Raw genomic sequence first — 19,880 nt, 5'->3', positions numbered from 1 at the left:
TGTTAACCAACATGCTACCTATCAACCAACAATCACTCAACACACACATATTCTTGTACTTCTGTCTTTGTGAGGACCCTCATTGAGATAATGTATTCCCTAACCTCTAAGGCCGGAGATATACTTGCTGTTTGACCATGCGTTTGTGTAGACAACCGGCTGCATACCGGCAACAGAGAACTCACACCATAAACCGCCCGTAAAAACAAAAGAAGAAGAAGGAAATAAGTTCCAGGGTTGTGGGATATAAACAATGAATGTGGCGACAGTTGAGGAGATTGGAATCTGGTTGATTCTGAGATTAAGGCAGAAAAAACGACAGCGACGTGATCGTAGATGGTATGTGCAACCACTAATGAAGCACGGCATGAAAATGGGGAGTTTTTTTCTATTGTTTTGCCGATGTGAGATATTGACGACGAGAAACACCATCAATATTTTCGTATGTCCACCAGAGCGTTTGATGATTTACTGAATTGGATTACCCCACTGATAACGCACCACAATACACACACCGAGCCAGTCAGTCCAGCAGAGCGGCTTGCTGTCACCCTTCGCTTTTTAACAACTGGCATCAGTTACCAAGCCTTGGCAGCGAGCTACAAACTGGGATCAGCGACAGTTGGGCGTATAGTCCGGGAGGTGTGCAGAGCTATCTGGACAGCTCTCAAAAATTATGTTTTGGCGTTCCCTAGCAAAGACCAGTGGAAGTTAATACAAAGGGATTTCAACTCTATGTGGAACTTCCCCAACTGTGTTGGAGCAGTAGATGGCACATCAGAGTCCATGCCCTGGCCAACAGTGGGAGCTGCTTTTACAACTACAAGGGGTACTTCAGCTTCATCCTGATGGCTGTGTGTGATGCCAGGTACAGGTTCACAGTTGTGGACATCGGAGCATACGGCAGCGACAGTGATGCTGGGGTGTTTTCAAGATGTGCCTTTGGATCCCAGCTTATCCAGGGCAAGCTTCCCCTGCCTCCTCCATCCGCTCTGCCTGGGAGTGATGTCCTGAGCCCCTCTGTCTTCGTCGTAGATGAAGCCTTTCACTGAAGGTCAATCTGATGCGACCATATTCAGGTGAGTGTGTATTACACTCATACATGAAGTATGAGCAGTGGTGGAGAAACTGCACTGTACTGCATTCAAAACCTTCCTTGAGTAAAAAGTATAGTAAATATATTTGAAGTGCCAAAAGCAAAAGGGCAGAATGACCCATTTCAGAATAATGAAATTATTGTGAATTACTGAAATATAATTACTAATGCATTAATGTGTTTAATCCACTATACTGTAATATTGTGGTCTGTAATGGTTGGCTTCATTTTAATTAATGTTTATACTGAATCTCTGTTGAATTAATTAAAGTTACCAAATAAATGTTGTGGCATAAAAAGTACTATATTTGCCTTCAAAATGTTGTAGAGTATAAGTACAAAGTAATAGAAAATGAAAATACTCAAATGAAGTACTAACACCACATAATTGTAGTTAAGTACTTGAGTGAATGTACTTAGTTATATTCCAGCACTGAGTATGACATGTAAAGGGGATTAATGAAATAACTGTGCAATATTATCATGTGTGTCATTCCTTGTTAAGGTATTGACATACTATAATAATAATATTATAGTATAATATAATTTTATTAGGCTTGAAATGAATAAATGCAATCTCATCACTATTCATTATCTGTATAACAGGGACCAACCTCACGGCTGAACAGCAGGTCTACAACTACTGCCACTCCAGAGCAAGGCATGTGGTTAAAAATGCCTTTGGCATTTTGGCTGCAAGGTGGAGAGTGTTCGGGAAGGCCATGGAGTGTTCTGTTGAGACCGCCGAAGACATCACAAAGGCATGTGTGGGTCTACACAGTTACCTCTGTGGCATCGACCAACTCCAGGCAGACACTGTAAGGTACATCAGCAGCACCTTGGTGGATGAAGGGGATGTCCAGGGAGAATGGAGGCAAGTTGTGGAGGGAGACACAAACCTCCTTGACCCAGGACGGCTCACTGCTGACCGGGCAACACGACTTGGCATTGAGATGTGGAACGGCCTGAGGAGCTACTTCCAGACAGATGCAGGGAGGGTGGCATTTCATTGTCCTCCAGCGAGGCACACTACGTTAGCACAGTAGTGGTCTGTTTGTGGTGTATATATTTTTTGAGTTCAGGGTTCAATGTTGTTTCAAGCATCAACTTATTACCCTGTCATATTGGTAGAAATGTTCATTTCAGGCTGATACAATTTATTTTAAAGCGATAGTTCACCCAAAAATGAAAAACGTGGTCACCGGTCACTCTAATTATACTGGATTTGGCTGCAAGGCTGTTTTCTGCTGAGACTCCAGGAGTGTTTTGTGAACTGGATATCTTCACCCATCCTCACATCAGCACAGGGGGGAGGAGATGTTGAGTGAACTGTCATTTTTGGGTGAACTATTGCTTTAAAGTTACATCCCCATTTATTCACCAGTGTTTAAGCTAATCATTTCACTCAGTTACATGTAGCACAGAACAGTTCAGAGTCTGCAATAGTATTATATTGAACGCATTGAGTATTGTTTTTGTATTAATATAGAGAAGATGTCACTCTAAGTCTAATAAATGAGTCTTCCTTCTCAGTGTATGACATTGTGTTTGCATGGTACAGATGGTTATACTAATACTACTGACTACTAGATTGCTGGAAATTCACCTGCTTATATGAAGCTTATATTGAACTACAGTATTGTAGGAAAACTAAGTTGTTGTTTAACAAAGTAGCATCACTGCATATAAAAAGAAGTTGATGACAAGATAATACAAAATGTTACATTTATTTATCAGTATTTTTCTATATGTAAACAGTACACAGATTAAAAGATTAAAGATTAAAACCACATTCATTGGTTCACCTGAGACAATAAAGTGCTTAATTTCATATTTACACATTTTTTAAAAAAAATAAATAAAAAGCAAGGTGCTACAAATCCTTTTCACATTCAGTAGGTAGGCAGCTTAACTTAATAACAACACGTGTTAACAATAACAACAACATAAGAGCAACAGTGTCTGACCTTTGGACTCAAAAGTGACTATTAAAACTAGCAGAGGTGGCATAGTAGTGCAATGAAACGACCCTGTAACATCAAACAAACTCAAATTAACAGTACAAAACAACACTGCATGAAGATAAACAATGCTTATGTCTGTTCATAACATTGCATAAGTTGCTTTATCTCCTTCATCAGTCTTTTGGCATCTTGAGGGGGCAGCTCCTGAAGAAACAAGAAGAAGCTGCTGTAAATATTCTGTTTGCCACGGTTCTGATCTCTTATCTCTTCCAGCCTGTGGAGGAGGACAGCATCAACAGTGTCTATTTCCTAGGCTCTCTTCTTCTTCTTCTTCCTCTTCTTCTTCTTCTTCTTCTTCCTCTTCTTCTTCTTCTTCTTCTTCTTTTTCTTCTTCTTCTTCTTCTTCTTCTTCTTCTTCTGCGCTGTAGGTGGCCCGGGAGAGGGTGAGGGTTCTGAGCAGGGATCAGGTGAGGGCTCAGATGCTGAGGCAGTCGGGCCAGGTGAAGCCACAGGATCATATGTAGGGCTCGCTGAGGCACTACCAAGATCCTCTTCATTTGGCATCTAGAACAAACGTCATATGTTAACACCTGGCACTTATATTTGACATGTATACTAAGCTCAAAACCACTTGCTGTTAGCATTAGCTATGCTATGTCAATCGCAAGCTAGCAAGATGTAAAACACTTACCGCACTGTTTTGAGGAAAATTGGTCTCAGTGGACTGGTGACTGATAAAATTACTCAGACAGCTCAGGCGTCTGACGACTGGTGGGCAAAACACGCCGTCGGCATCGTCCCCACTCCTTTTTTCCATCATCTTCCGCCGTGCTTGTACGTAGCGGTCTCGAGTCTGTTGCCATTTTTGGAGGCATGTTTCGACGTAGACTTCCAGAACTACACTTATCTGTTGCCAGCTGTTGTTGCAGGCATGTTTGTCGCTGTGCAGTGGCAACGACACATCATACAGATGGGGGTAGTTGCGGACTTGATTGATGAGCTTGTCCTCAAAACTTTCCGCCATTGTTGTTGCTGGTGACATATCTCCTAACCTGTGACCCTGTCACTGAATTCTTCCCCTACACTGCCCCTATCGGTCATGTGTGCATTGCATCTTGCGGACGCGTAGCGTTAATTTCTGAGGACGTGCACAACTGACGCTCCGAATGGACGCAGGATACGTGATGCAGACGTCATGCGTACACAAACGCGTAGTTAACAGCAAGTATATCTAAGGCTTAACCCTAAAACCAAGTCATTACCCTCAAACAGGCCTTTGATAAAGTGAGGACCGGCCAAAATGTTCTCACTTTGCAAAAATGTCCTCACTGTGTGGTTAAAGTATGTTTGGTCCTCACTGTGCTGCATGAACAAGTACAAAGACACACACACACACACACACACACATCAAGTAAATAAAAATAAAATAATGCACTTCATTGTCATTTATTATTTAGTGATACAAACACAATGTGGAGATAATAAAAATAAGATAATTGAAAATAAAATAGAATAAAAATAAATAAATATGAATGTTTAAGGTTGGGACATCATCAGCGTCTGAACTCAGACCTAAGATGGAGGAGCTCCTGTTGTGAATCTTCATATGTCCATGTGGGGACAGTGACTGCATCGGCAGGACGCCCTGGGGGGTTGCACAGTTATTTCTGGTGTTGGTTGGTGTGTGCCGAGTTTTGATTGTGATCTGAGGTGTCGGTCATTGAACACGAACCCTGACAGTGTCACCAACTCACGGGGAGTGTTGACGGGAGCCGTGAGGAGGAAGTGACGGACGCCTCAGGGCTCTAACGTTTATTTCAGTCCAGGAGGAATCTGCACGACAGGAAGTGACTGAACCGCTAACTGCTGGTCGGCCGGTTCACCTCAGCAGGATGGTTTTCATTTTGTTTGCTTAGTGTTTTTCTTGTCTGAACCCAGGAAGGAGACAAATGTGTGTGCGACAGTGATGAAGATGAATCTGAGAATATGACTATTAATCTAAACCGAGGAGTGTCAGCAGAAAAAACTCCTCTTCTCTACACAGATAAAAAACTGCAGCTCGTTTCACTCTCTGAAGGGATGATGTCATAACTATGACATCACCTGCCATACGGATTACTGTTAATTTATCATGTTGATCTGTTCTGTACGACATCTATTGCACGTCTGTCCGTCCTGGAAGAGGGATCCCTCCTCAGTTGCTCTTCCTGAGCTTTCTACTATTTTTCCCCGTTCAAGGGTTTTTTGGGGAGTTTTTCCTGATCAGCTGTGAGGGTCATAAGGACAGAGGGATGTTGTATGCTGTAAAGCCCTGTGAGGCAAATTGTGATTTGTGATATTGGGCTTTATAAATAAAATTGATTGATTGACCTGTGAACAAATGTGATGACATGCTAACTGCTGACCCACATGCTAACTGTTGACCAAGCTCAGTCCATAGGGACTTGGGTTGGGAACCGGAGGGTCGTCTGTTCGAGTCCCCGTCCGGACCAAATTATGGAGCTGGAGAGGTGCCAGTTCACCTCCTGGGCACTGCCGAGGTGCCCTTGAGCAAGGCACCGAACCCCCTAACCGCTCGGAGCGCCTCACCAAGGGCAGCCCCCTCACTCTGACATCTCTCCACTTTGTGCATGTATAGGTCCTGTTTGTGCATGTGTGTGTATTTCGGACCTGTGTGTAATTGACAAGCAAGAGTGAAAACACTGAATTTCCCCTCAGGGGGATTAATAAAGGAAATAAACTTAAACTAGCTGTTGACCAACATGTTAATTGCTGACAAACATGCTAACTGCTGACCCACATGCTAGCTGCTGACAAACATGCTAATTGCTGACAAACATGCTAACTGCTGACTGACATGCTAACTGCTGACTGACATGCTAACTGCTGACCAACATGCTAATTGCTGACCCACATGCTAACTGCTGACCAACATACTAGCTGTTGACCCACATGCTAACTGCTAACAAACATGCTAACCGCTGACCAACATGCTAATTGCTGACCAACATGCTAGCTGCTGACCAACATGCTAACTGCTGACCCACATGCTAGCTGCTGACAAACATGCTAACTGCTGACCCACATGCTAGCTGTTGACAAACATGCTAACTGCTGACCAACATGCTAGCTGTTGACCAACATGTTAATTGCTGACCCATATGCTAGCTGTTGACAAACATGCTAACTGCTGACCAACATACTAGCTGTTGACCCACATGCTAACTGCTAACAAACATGCTAACTGCTGACCAACATGCTAACTGCTGACCAACATGCTAATTGCTGACCAACATGCTAGCTGCTGACCAACATGCTAACTGCTGACCAACATGCTAACTGCTGACAAACATGCTAATTTATGGGTTTTAACTGTACCAACAAACAGTTGGCATGGTTTGGTGCAAAAATCTATTTAAATTAACATACAGTGTAGCGCCGCCTACAGCCTGTGCTATGACATGAATTTCACATACATACAAACACACACACACACACACACACAAACACACACACACACACACACACACACGAGGAAGATGAAAGGCGCATTTGATGTCAGTTGGTGTTAAATGTTTTTGACTTGGTCTCAGTCTGTGACCTTCAGTGGAGCTCTCTGCTGTCAGCAGATAACACTCACACACACATACACACACACACACACACACACACACAAAAGGAATCATAACACACACACATAACATAACACACACAGTGCATCATAACACACACACACATCATAACACACACAGCGCATAATAACACACACAGTGCATCATAACACACACACACATCATAACACACACAGTGCATCATAACACACACACACATCATAACACACACAGCGCATCATAACACACACACATCATAACACACACAGTGCATCATAACACACACGCACACATAACACACACACATATCATAACACACACAGCGCATCATAACACACACACACATAACACACACACAATGCATAATAAAACACACACACAGTGTATCATAACACACACGCATAATAACACACACACACACACACACACACACACAAAACGCATCATAACACACACAGTGCATCATAACACACACACACACTGAAACACTCTTCTGAGGTGATGGAAATATTTTCTCTGATTTAGTTAGCATGTCAGTCAGCAGTTAGCATGTCAGTTAGCAGTTAGCATGTTGGTCAGCAGTTAGCATGTCAGTTAGCAGTTAGCATGTTGGTCAGCAGTTAGCATGTGGGTCAGCAGTTAGCATGTTGGTCAGCAGTTAGCATGTTGGTCAGCAGTTAGCATGTGGGTCTGCAGTTAGCATGTCAGTTAGCAGTTAGCATGTTGGTCAGCAGTTAGCATGTCAGTTAGCAGTTAGCATGTTGGTCAGCAGTTAGCATGTCAGTTAGCAGTTAGCATGTTGGTCAGCAGTTAGCATGTGGGTCAGCAGTTAGCATGTTGGTCAGCAGTTAGCATGTGGGTCTGCAGTTAGCATGTCAGTCAGCAGTTAGCATGTCAGTCAGCAGTTAGCATGTTGGTCAGCAGTTAGCATGTCAGTCAGCAGTTAGCATGTCAGTCAGCAGTTAGCATGCCAGTTAGCAGTTACCAACATGTTTACTATTTAAGTATTAATATTAGTTTACTATTTAGTATTGATCGCAGCCAGAAACTGTAAAGCAGAATTACTGTTGGATTTCTTTCAACACATCATGTTTGATAAACACCATAATGATTCATCAGAATGACTTTCTTCTACGTGTTATTTCAAATCTGGACTTTGTTTTTTTTACTTCAAACTTTCTGACCCCCCCCCCCCCCCCCCCCCCTCCCCAGCCTGTCTGAAGTGCTGCAGTATCATTTCTCTTCTGAAGGTCACTGAAGCTGAAAGGTTACAGGGACAACCTCGTCCTCCTCTGGTCTCTGTGAAAAACAACGTGTGTGTGATGTCATCTTCAGCCTCGACTGTCGAGTCACTCTTTGACGTCTGCGACTAGAGATTTATCTTCGGCTGTTTATTCGGAGAGAAGTGACCTGCACATCTACGACAAGTCAAATATTTAAAATAAAGGGCAGAAACACGAGCGGCTCATACAACAACGTCCTGATTTTAATCTGTCTCTGAACATAATGACAATATGTTTTTTAAAGTATTTTTTACTTTTTAATTTATTCAAATTTATTTACAGACGTGGAGATATGAGGTTTTCAGTGGTCAGTGAAAGGCTGCGGCTGCTGCTTGACATTTAGCTGTTAATGGTTTTTATTGGTTTTAATGAGCAGTATAAAATGTTAACGAAATCCAGAACCAACTGAACATGAAGACTGTAAGCAGAAAACGAAAAAAGATAAACATAACATGACATAAATAAAAACCTAAAAAATTACTAAGTCAGGGTTAATGTTTGAGACATAAACCAACCATTTTGTCCAGTTCTCAATAAAAATGTCCTTCTGGGTTCTCAGACTGAAAGTCAATCTCTCCATTACATAGATATTATGAACCAAATCAATCCATTCATCAACACTAGGCAATTCTTTTTTCAGCCATTTCTTGGTTAAGGATTTCTTGCATGCCACCAATAGTGTTCTCAGCAGATATTTATCCTTTTTTCTCCATTCGACTTCTTTCAGACTAATCACATACATCAGTTCATCAGTTCTAGAATGCCATGAATTTTAGTCCAAAGGGAGCAGCCAAAGGGCAGCCCCAGAAGATATGAAAGTTATTTGCTGCTTTATTCCCACACAAACAGTCCATTTGGTTTATAAACGTTTTATTCTGGGCAGGACAAGAGTAACGCATGACATTCTTCCAACCAAATTCTCTCCAGGATGGAGAGCTTGTCGTTTTCCATTGTTGTCTAAGTATCTCTTCCCATTCCCCTTGTGTGATAGTCAGGTTTCCCTCAGTTTCCCACCTTGTTTTAACTCAAAATGTATTTTCCTTGTTTAGTTGTTACTTAAAACTTACTTAAATAGAATTTCCAAATGACCTTTTTATAAGGTTCATTCTCATATGCTCTAATAAATATTTGGAGTAGTTAATTTTGTGTGGCCATATTTTGTTTTATTTTTTTGTTTGTTTTTTTATTGTTGTAATCACTAATCTGTAAATATCTAAAAAGGTCCCAGTTTCCCGGTTTTTCCCAGTTAAATTTATTCTTAAGCTCTTGGAAGTTCCTTGTAACACCTTGCTTCATGAGAGTACAGTGTGCTGTTAGCCCACTGGAGATCCAATCTTTAAATCTTTTGTTGTGTTTACGAGGTACGAATTCTGGGTCGAATGCAAACCATCTTAAAATATCTGCTACCGTCCTTAAGTGAAAGTGTTTAAGTGTTTCATTCCATGTTTGTAATGAACTGTTAATCCACAGGTTATTACTGTCTAGGAGCTGGGTGGATAGTGAGGGGTCAACAATTATTGCATTAACTGGTATTCCTTTTCCCATTGTTTGCTCAGTTTCTTTCCATCTAGCCTCATAGTTAGGAGTGCACCAGCCAATTAGGGGTCTCAGCTGAGCTGCCTTATTATAGTTGATCAGGTGTGGAAGTGCTAAACCCCCTTTAGATTTTGGTAACTGTAAAGTTTTGTACCTTACTCTAGTTTTTTCCCTCCCCATATGTATCTAGAAAATAATCTGTCCCATTCCTCAAACTTTGTCTGCATCGTCTACAGGTATTGACTGAAAATTGGACATTAAGCTTGTTTCCCGAGTATGATCCGTACTCTGTTAAAAAGAACATCAAGACTGACAGAGATTGTGTGGGTTGTTTAGGTACACCATTACGTCGTCTGCAAATAGAGACAATTTCTGCTCACCAGCTACCATTTTTATGATCTTTCTCATTTTCATGTATCTTTCTGTTTCTGTTTGTATTTTTTCTACATTTCTCTGAAATTTTCTGTAACTTTTTTCTCATTTTTTCAATCTTCTCTGTAGTTTTCTATTTTTTCCAAGTTTTAGTGTATTTTGTTTTTTTCTGAATTTTTTTCTAATTTGTTCTGTATTTTCTCTCATTTCCTGTTTTCTTATTTTTCCTTTATTTTTCTGTTTATGGCTATATTTTTTCAATTTTTTTTATTAATTTTTCCATTTTTTCTTGATTTGTCTGGTTTTTGGGCAGGGTCTTTAGTTTTTTTTCTATTTTTTCTGTATTCTTCAAAAAAAATTCTGTATTATTTTCTTTTTTTTCTGCTTGTTTTTTAGTTTTGTTTTTTTTAAGATGCTGCAAATAAAACAACTCTCCTGTGTTACGAGTGTCCATTTTACTACGATAATATTCATTTTCAGTAAGGCCTGTCTGTGGAGGTCAATAACCTTCTGAGTGACACAAACTTTACTTGATTATATTTAAGTATTTCATGCTTTTTAATTTAGCTTGTGTCACTTTATAGACGTGTAGATACAAGGTTTTCAGTGGTCAGTGAAAGGCTGTGGCTGCTGTTTGACATTTAGCCATTAATGAGAGTCGAGATGAAAGCAGCAGAGACCGACCTGTCTCTGAACGAGTCGCCTGACGATGCAGATCAGACAAAGAAAAGGGCAAAAACAGTTTGTCCTCCTGCGTCATCATTTAACACCTCCCTGATCTGAGGTCAGCCGGGCGGATCAGACCTGTTGTCTCCTGCTCAGGTGGATGATGGGAGAAGTCTTAAATGATATGGAGTCATCAGAGCGGCTGACCTCTGACCTCTGACAGGAAGCAGCTGTAGTTTAATGAGCAGGTGGAGAAACAAGCTGTTGATGAGTCAGTCTGATCCTCTGAGGAGTTCCTGCAGTCGTTACACTTTCGACATGTTGTTCGGTTTTTACATCAGCAGGTGACGTCAATGTAAATCATTGTTTCCATCAGCTGACTGACTGATTCTAAACCCAGAGGCACGTGGACAGACTGAAGCCACTCTGCTGGTATGAATGAAAAATGGAAAGTAGAATTTGCCTGCTCAAACTAGCTTTTAAAACGATGACAGTTTGTGGACACAAAGAGACACAAAACAACCACAAAGAGACACAAAACAACTACAAAGAGACACAAAACAACTACAGAGACACAAAACAACCACAAGAGACACAAAACAACTACAAAGAGACACAAAACAACGACAGACACACAAAACAACCACAAAGAGACACAAAAAAACTACAAAGAGACACAAAACAACCACAGAGACACAAAACAACCACAAGAGACACAAAACAACCACAAAGAGACACAAAACAACCACAAGAGACACAAAACAACCACAAAGAGACACAAAACAACCACAAGAGACACAAAACAACTACAGAGAGACACAAAACAACCACAAAGAGACACAAAACAACTACAAAGATGCAAAATAACCACAAGAGACACAAAACAACCACAAGAGACACAAAACAACCACAAAGAGACACAAAACAACTACAAAGAGACACAAAACAACCACAAAGAGACATAAAACAACTACAGAGACACAAAAGAACTACAGAGACACAAAACAACCACAAAGAGATGCGAAACTGCCATGGACACAATGAAAACGGCCACAAATGGACACATATTGAATGAAAATCCATAGAATAAAGTATCTAGTGTTTTGTCTCATTGCAATCATTAAAAGAAAAGAAACCTGGACACGATGGCCTGACAGTTCGTCCCATCTCACCTTCAGCTGTGAGTCACCATCTGACCTTTGACCTCTGTACATCCACACACAGGTCCGCAGGGTGTCCTTTCTTTTTTTTTACGTAAACATCCACCTCTTAAATATTAACCACACAGACGCATCATCAATCACAGACAAACACGTCGGCGCAGTTTTATCTGATGCTCTGAATACATGAATAAAATGTGACAGCAGGAGGAGGAGAGCGGTATAAATACAGGAGGGAGGACGAAGTGCACAGCACATGTGAGGAGGAGGACGGAGAGGAAGAAGAGGATCTCACCAGGAGAGAAACAGTTTAACCGAGAGAGAAAAAAAAGCTGCTGGAGGAGAAAAGCTTTTGGACACCAGAGAAGAAGAGGAAGTAAATATTTCCTGTGGGATCTTAAATCGTGAGTTCACATCTATCCGTACAATTTTAAATAAAATATCTTCGGAAGAGTTTATAATTTTCTGTGTTTCCATTTTTTAGATTTTTGAAATTATTTTTGGCGATGGAGAGCGTACGCGCCGCGGTCTACCTGTCCGTCTGTCTGTCCGTGCTGACATCCCTCTGTCAGGGTCAGAGGTCAGCCGACAACCAGCTGCCGTCTGCACCAGACGAACCAGTCCTCGGACTCACAACTAAAGAGCTGGTGAGTCGTCTGTCCGCACGCAGGATCTCTGCATCTCTAGTTTTTATTCTGAAATGAAATTTGGAACTTTCCATTTATCATTATTTCATTTATAGCTATTTTTGTTTTTATATAATATATTATATAAAATATTTTATATAAATTTGTGTTTAAAAAAATAATAAATGATGCTACAATTTGAACAAATCAACTCTTTAAAACCTGACAGCAAATTGTTTCGATTTTTTTCAAAAACACGTGTAGATGGCAATGAGCAGCAAAAGAAGAAATGACCTCAAAAATTGCAAGACATTTGTGAAAAGAGAAAATTAAAAACAAGAAAATTAGTAATTAAAAAAAAGGAAAGAAAATTAAAAACAAACAAACAAACAAGGAAATAACCTGGAGAAGGTGCTTAAAATGTATTTAAAAAAATCTGTGTTACAGAATTTTAGAATAATAATGATCAATGTAGTCCCCCTCTTTAAAACAATTTTCTGAATCTTTTTGAGACATTTCAGCCTTAAATTTGTAAGAAGACAGTGAAGTCGTAGGAATAGTTGGAAAAGTGTAACTGGGCTTAATTAGTATAAATGTCATTAAAAAGCTGAATGATGACAATACTGTAGAATATTTCAAGGTTTTTGAAAAGCTGACACTACACAGCAATGCTGGCTTCAAATGTTGAATAACACCATTAATGTCTGAATGATGTGGAATAATTGACAGAAATTCAAAATGTTTTAGTCGACTTTTAGTCCTGATGTTTTCTGTCAGTTTTTTCTCTTTATAGTAATCCAGAGAGGCTAATTCATGTATCAGACATTAGAATCAAGGTCACAGGTTTTATAAAAATTTCATTTTGACAATTTGTTTTCTACAACTACAGAAAATTTCAAAATAATTCAAAACGTTTCAGTCAATGGAAATTTGAAATGTTTTAGTCAAAAAAAAATTCGAAATATTTTCGTCTAAAAAATCGCTACACTGCAATGCTGGCTTTAAACAGTGAATAATAACATTAATGTCTGAATGACATGGAATATTTTGGAGTATTTGGAAAAGCTGATGCTACACTGCAATGCTGCCTTAAATGTGTAAGAATGAATTAGAATGAATATCACTGAAAAATTTAATAATACGGGCTTTTTTCTTTTTTTTTTTACCTTATGAAAATAAGGCTGAAGCTCTGCAGGGTCTCCTGGATGAAGCCGACAGCAGCGTCGGTCTCTCCGTGGAGAAGAAAGCCAGCGTCATCCCCCGGGTGAGAACATGAGCTGTCAATCAATCAAACACTGTCACCATCATGTGATTTGATTTATTTATTTGCTTTTTGTGCTGTGTGTGTGTGTGTGTGTGTGTGTGTGTGTGTTGATGAGATACTGATCACACTTTAATGTCAGCTGCTGCTCTGTGTGTCGGTTATTCATATTTTCACCCTGGTTTCATGGATAAGTTCAGTCTGGTGAGATGTCTTCATTTACCCTCAGCACATGTATTAAAGGGTGACTTTGGTATTTTTCATTCTAAACTCCCTCGTGTGTGTGTGTGTGTGCGTGTGTGTGTGTGTGTGTGTGAGTAAGAAGAACAACAATTTTTTGTTGTATCGAGTGGACAGCAGCTGCGAAACAGGCTGCAATGTAACCATATGGGGCAATTGTGCACCCTCAATGTACGTCCTTTAAAAGTGTTTGTTTTTGTCACTGACAGGCTCAGATTGTTTTAATAGTGTCTGGCAACGTTATGGAAAGGATCCAGAGATAGAGAGATAGAGCTTTGTGTTTAACCAGAAACAGCCCCGAAATCACCGTCTTCAGTCCCACCAGACTCCGTTTAAATAAACCATAATTTTATCAGCGTAAAACACACTTCATTCAGAGTCGACAGAAACAAAATAAAATGTACAAAAGCTATCTCATTTCATCTTTCTACTATTCCAATCATCACTAGCTCTAGTTTGGTTGAAACTGACCCTTAAATCACCCAGTTAGATGGAAAAACATGCTGCCTTTATACACGCTAAAATCACTGTTTATTGAAATGTAATCTGGTGGGTTTGGTGATGGTGATGTCAGGGCTGTTTCTGGTTAAACAAAAATGATCTTATTCTTTTTTTTTCTTTTTTTTTAAAAGGTCTATTAAAAGATCTTTCAAAACGTGAAAAAAAGGCAATGAACAGCAAATTCTCAAAAAAATATAAATTTAGAATTTCTTTATTTTCCTGTTTGTTTGTTTTTAACTTTTTTTTTTGCAAATTTTGGGGCCTTTTTTTTTCTTTTTTGTAACTAATTTTCTTGCTTTTAATTTTCTCTTTTTACTTTTTTGGTAAATTTGTGGGGTCATTTACTTGTTTGCTTGCTTTTTTTTTCTTTTTACTCATTTTAAAGCCAGATTGAAGATACTGGTATCATATGAAACTAGTTGACCTAATAAATCCAGTGGGACCATGCAATGCTAGCTTTTCAGGAAGGGGCTGAATAACGTTAAGTTAGGCTAAATTTGGCAAGGGAAAAATAGCATGGTCATTTTCACAGATGATCACGTTAATATGACCTTAAACTGTTTTCAAATGCAAAATTATGGAATTTTAAACCTGAAATATAAAAATTCTATTGATCGTGATTAACTATCAAAATTCAGTGCTTAATCATGATTTTGAAAAATGTATGTTTGACAGTCTTAGCTCATATCTGCATGTAGCAGTAACCTGTTATTGTAGCTATTCACATTCATACATTCAACGGCTTGCTAGTGTTACTAGCTACCTTATTAGCAATCATTAGCATTGTTAGCTAATTAGAATGGCCAACGGTTTTAGCTAGCTTGCTGAAGGACATAAAATTGTTGAATGTTAAAATTTCATACTTTTTAGATTTATACTTCTGCATCACAGTGACGCTGTACCCTACGCCATAGCCTGACGTGCACCTTCCCAAAAATTTAACTACACATCACGGCAAAATGTAGTTACATATCTTTTTTTTATGTAAGCTGAAACCATTTCCCTCAGTGGAAACAAAGCTTTGATTTACTTTAATTTCACAGAAAAGAAACAATAAATTGTGAAGACAGTAAAGCCTCCACACACTGTGTGTGATTTATCCTGGCTGAAATATGAGCAGAGGAAATCTCTGCTAGCTGCTAGGCTAATTTATACAATGTAAAACGCCATATGCTTGTGCTAATAAGGTTAGCATGTTAAATTTGTGGGAGGATGCAGTCTGAAGTGATTCTGTCTGTCTGTCTCTTCAGTGTGATGTGGGGGAGCGCTGCGCAATGAAACATGGACCTCGCATCGGTCGACTGTGCGACTGTCTGAGAGGAACAGCCTGCAACACCTTCTTCCTGCGCTGCTACTGAACATACAAATACACACACACACACACACACACACACACAGCTTGGAGTTCTTTACTTGTGAGGACATGAGCATCCCGTCTCCGACCTTCACCCCAAAAATGAAGCTCAAACAGAGTCAATGTCCTCACAAGAATAGAAGAACAGGAACACACACACCTGTCTCACCTGTCTCAGCTGTCTCACCTGGACATCTCTCAGCATGTTTAAGTGTTTGTTTTAAGGTTTCGATGTCTGTCCCTCAGATTCATTTATTTTTGTTAAATAAAGATTCTTCATAAAGCTGCTCGACTCCGAACAACTTGTTATTTACATAAGTACTCAAGTATCAGCAGTAAAAGTATTCGAGTATTATCAGAGAAAGAACAAGAAACCAGCAGCATCAGAGCTTGTTAAATTAACTGTTAGCACTCAGCGGTTAGGTGTTAGATGTTAGTAGTTAGAAGTTAGCGGCTCGGTGTTAGCTATTGGTAGTTAGCAGTTAGCTGTCAGGTGTTAGCTGTTAGCAGCTAGTTCTAAGCCTAATATCAGTGGTTATCATCCCTGTTCCCAAGACACCCACCACTGTCTTTCAGACCTGTGTGTGTTAATGAATTATTGTTGAATAATTGAATTTCCCCTCAGGGGCATTAATAAAGTATATCAAAATAAATTAAATGATGACAGGCCTGTTGCACTCACACCCGTAATCATGAAGTGTTTTAACTCATCACTGATTTCAGAAAGCGCAGCACGGATGCTCTCACGCCATTTACAGATGGTGACTGACCTCTGATAACCTCACCTAGCCTGTTAACACCAAAAGATCAGCAATGTGTGCACTTCCTGAGGCATTTAAAAAGAAACCGTCTGAATGAGCAGCTGGTGGAGACGTTCTCACGTCGGCTGTACAGCAGCAGACAGAAAGGCTCTGCAGAGGGTAATAAACACAGCATGAAAAATCATCAGCTATGTTTTCCCCTACCCGGAAGTTCAAGCCCAAAGTGTTCACTTCCTGTAACATTCTAAAGTCAAACCCTGCTCTTTTTTACTAAACGTTACCACATGTGTTTTTGTTGTTGAAGGAGAAAAGGAAATTCACAGGTGTTGTACTGACGTAGTGCTTTTATTTTGAAAGAGACTGTATCAAACTGTACATTTCCTGTGAAAACAGAAGTGTATTTTGAAAACAGACAATGCATGTAACAGGCTGAAGTTGACACGGCGTCCCAGAACGTCAACAACCAACACACCCAGGGTACCTTGGACGTCATATGTGGACGTGGAAAGTCCATGACCAAACGTGGACATGTGACGAGGTCACAGTGAAAAAAAAACAAAACAAACCTTTTGTTACTAACGTAATGTCAGGTCACGTGACATATGTCATGATGTTTGTCATTAGTGTAGTATGCTAGGTGGCACGGTGGTGGAGTGGTTAGCAGCGTAGCGGTTAGCGTTGACACCTCACAGTAAGAGAATTCAAACCTGGGGTTGGGGGTTCAAACCTCGTGATAGAGGAGCCTTCTGTGCGGAATTTGCATGTTCTCCTTGTGTCAGCGGTGATTTACTCTTGGTGCTCCAGTTTCCCCCCACAGTCGCCCATTGTGCCTTGAAGGGTGCCTTGTGTGTCAGCTTCTGACGCCGAGGTCCACCAACACAACAGCGGTATTTGAGGACTTGGTAGGGACAACAGGTCGAACATCCATCAGGTGATTGGTTTGCTCAGATGTCCAGGGCGTGTGTGAGGAACACAGGCTGAGGGGGGATACAACAAACGACAGGATAAAATCTGCCACAAACACTTCAACAGAAACTCAGTTAAGAAAGAACTTAATTTACTTTTTCCTGACTGGACCTTCTGTCAGACGCTCGTCGGAGGAGTTTCCTGTAGAAAACATTAATCTAAAAATAGGTTTCACAACACAGAGATGGACATCAACACCAGATGCTCCCTGTCAATCATCCTCGATCGATCAGTCCTCCCTAATTAGACCCCCGCAGAGGCTGATCAGTCCAGAGGCCTCGTCTCTTCACAGCCAACACAAAATCTCCGAAAACAGACCCGACAGCAGCAGCACGCCACCGCCGTCTCATCGACCTTTATTAAACACAAACCATAACGACAACAGCTGAAGCATGAATGGTTTAACTCCCTTCAACCACCAGGAAACGGGTCGGCTAATACTTAGCAGGTCTATTAACAGTTTATCAGTTTGCAGGTCAGGTAGCAGTTAGCATTTTGTTAGCTAGCAGTTAAGTTAGTCATTAACCAGCTGGCAGCTCAGTTAGCAGATAGCCGGGCTGTTAATAGTTAGCAGAATGATTAGTAGCCTGGTTAGCTGGATGATAAGCGGGGTATTTAGCATTTAGCAGGTCAGTTAGTGAGTAAAATTGGCAAAATACTAGATCAGAACTTCTTCACAATAAAAGACAAAGGAATGACTTAAAATAGAGACGCTATATAAATGCTAGAGATAAAACAATTATTTAAATGTAAACCAATCAAAAGTTAGCTGTTAGCAAGCAAGGAGGGGAGTTAAAACTTTATGGTATTGAGCTCTGACACGGTTTGGCGACAACCAATGACGTGCTTCGATGAAGCGGGTCCCAGAGAACAAGCCATGTAACTTTGTTTTCTACAGTACACTTGTTCCACAATGGATATCGAGAAGTTTATTACTTGCATTTGCGCCCACTCAGTCCTTAATAATGTGTCACTGTTCGGTTACAGAGACCAAAATAAAAAGAATGAGGCTTGGGACGGCGTCGCGGAGGTAGTTGGTTGGTCCAGTGAGTTTTAACGTGTGTAATGTTCGTAATAGAGGAGAGAATTGCAGGCTTTATTGTTTAAAGTGACACTTACCTTTCTTACCTTGATTGATTGATTGATTGATTGATTACCTTTCTGGAAATTTTACACTTTTCTTTGTTTAGGTTAAAATGCTATTAATAAGCTGATGGCACACTGAAATGTAAGTGAATTCCGCCAGAGATAAAAACTCATAATTATACCATTCTAATATGGTTCTAAGAAAACTCCGACCGAGCGTCCTGTCTGTCTTCCCCACGTGGAGGCCTCCGACTGACGTAACCGCTCGTCTAACATTTTGCAAGCAACAGTTAAGCTAGCGGGTTAGTCATTAAACAGTTAGCAGCTCAGTATAACTTTGTATGTCATTTAGCAGGCCAGTTAATAGTTAGCAGGTTGATTAGCTAGTCAGTTTGTCATTAGCAGCTTGATTGGCATGTCTATTAGCAGTAGGTCAGTTAGTAATAGCATCTTAATTAGCACATCAGCAAGAGTTCTGCTTCCTGTCCTTTCTGTGGATCTGACTTGTTTTTAATTCTATTCATCCTTCTCTTCCGCCGACCTCCAGCTGTGTGTTTCCATCAGTGCGATCGTCCAATCAGAGGCGTTTAATCCAGAGAACCTTTAATTCGAACATCAATCAGACGGACAGAGTTTTATCAATGAGGATCACAGAGACAGGATGGCATTTAGCTCCCGGCGTCCAGCCGAGAGAGATAAGACATGCTAATTACCTGAGCTAACACACACACACACACACACACACACACACACAGGTGGGGGAGGAAGAATGATACCTAAAGACAGAGAGCAGGAGTGTGTTATTAGAGTTTGTCTTTTTTATTAAAGTCAATCTGGTGCGTTTTCAATTATCTGACTAACTCACATGACACTCATCAAGAGGTGCGACATAAATAATGAAGTGAAATTAGATGAGGTTTGTTGGTCTCAATCACACTGCTGATACTACAGTGATGCTGAACGTCCATCATCCATTATCACCCTCTTCTAGTGCCTCCCAGGCCAGACGAGAAACACATAGATACATAGAACCTTTGACCCCGTGGTCACATTGGTCACCGACGTGGAGGACTCCAGCCATGAAACTTTGCAGCCCGAGGATGAGGTGGCAGCCTACATGGAGTTCAAGACACCCAAGGAGGATCCTTTGGAGGTTTGATGGTGATGAAAAATGCTATTAAATGTCAGAAATGTATTAAAATAAATAAAATGGTAATAAAATTTCTGAATAAAATGTCCAATAAATGTTATATATATATATATATATATATATATGTATATATATATATATATATATACGTGTGTGTGTGTGTGTGTGTGTGTGTAAAAAAAAGTAGGAAAATTTGTAATAAAATGTCTCAAAAGAAAATGTTGATCAAATGTCCAAAAAATATTAT

The 19,880-nt window shown here is 40.2% G+C and overlaps 1 protein-coding gene across 1 annotated transcript; it reads left to right on the top strand.

The window, feature by feature from the left end:
- Positions 1–11,921: 11,921 nt before the first annotated feature.
- cart4 (cocaine- and amphetamine-regulated transcript 4) lies at positions 11,922–15,956 on the top strand. The gene is made up of 4 exons (XM_033637278.2): positions 11,922–12,092; positions 12,173–12,335; positions 13,495–13,578; positions 15,567–15,956. The coding sequence occupies exons 2-4, from the start codon at positions 12,195–12,197 to the stop codon at positions 15,672–15,674; spliced, it is 333 nt and encodes a 110-aa protein (XP_033493169.1). The 5' UTR covers positions 11,922–12,092; positions 12,173–12,194; the 3' UTR covers positions 15,675–15,956.
- The last annotated feature ends 3,924 nt before the right edge of the window (positions 15,957–19,880 follow it).

The sequence above is a fragment of the Epinephelus lanceolatus genome, chromosome 16 (assembly GCF_041903045.1).
Source record: "Epinephelus lanceolatus isolate andai-2023 chromosome 16, ASM4190304v1, whole genome shotgun sequence".
NCBI classification, from domain to species: Eukaryota; Metazoa; Chordata; class Actinopteri; order Perciformes; family Serranidae; genus Epinephelus; species Epinephelus lanceolatus.
This window is presented reverse-complemented; position numbering and strand designations above follow the sequence as displayed.

What these genes read in the sequence shown, in the direction of transcription:
- cart4 (XM_033637278.2), top strand. Translation starts at nt 12,195, where the DNA reads ATGGAGAGCGTACGCGCCGCGGTCTACCTGTCCGTCTGTCTGTCCGTG. An exon ending in GACTCACAACTAAAGAGCTG is followed by an intron (nt 12,336 to 13,494) that starts GTGAGTCGTCTG and finishes TATGAAAATAAG; the next exon opens with GCTGAAGCTCTGCAGGGTCT. An exon ending in AAGCCAGCGTCATCCCCCGG is followed by an intron (nt 13,579 to 15,566) that starts GTGAGAACATGA and finishes CTGTCTCTTCAG; the next exon opens with TGTGATGTGGGGGAGCGCTG.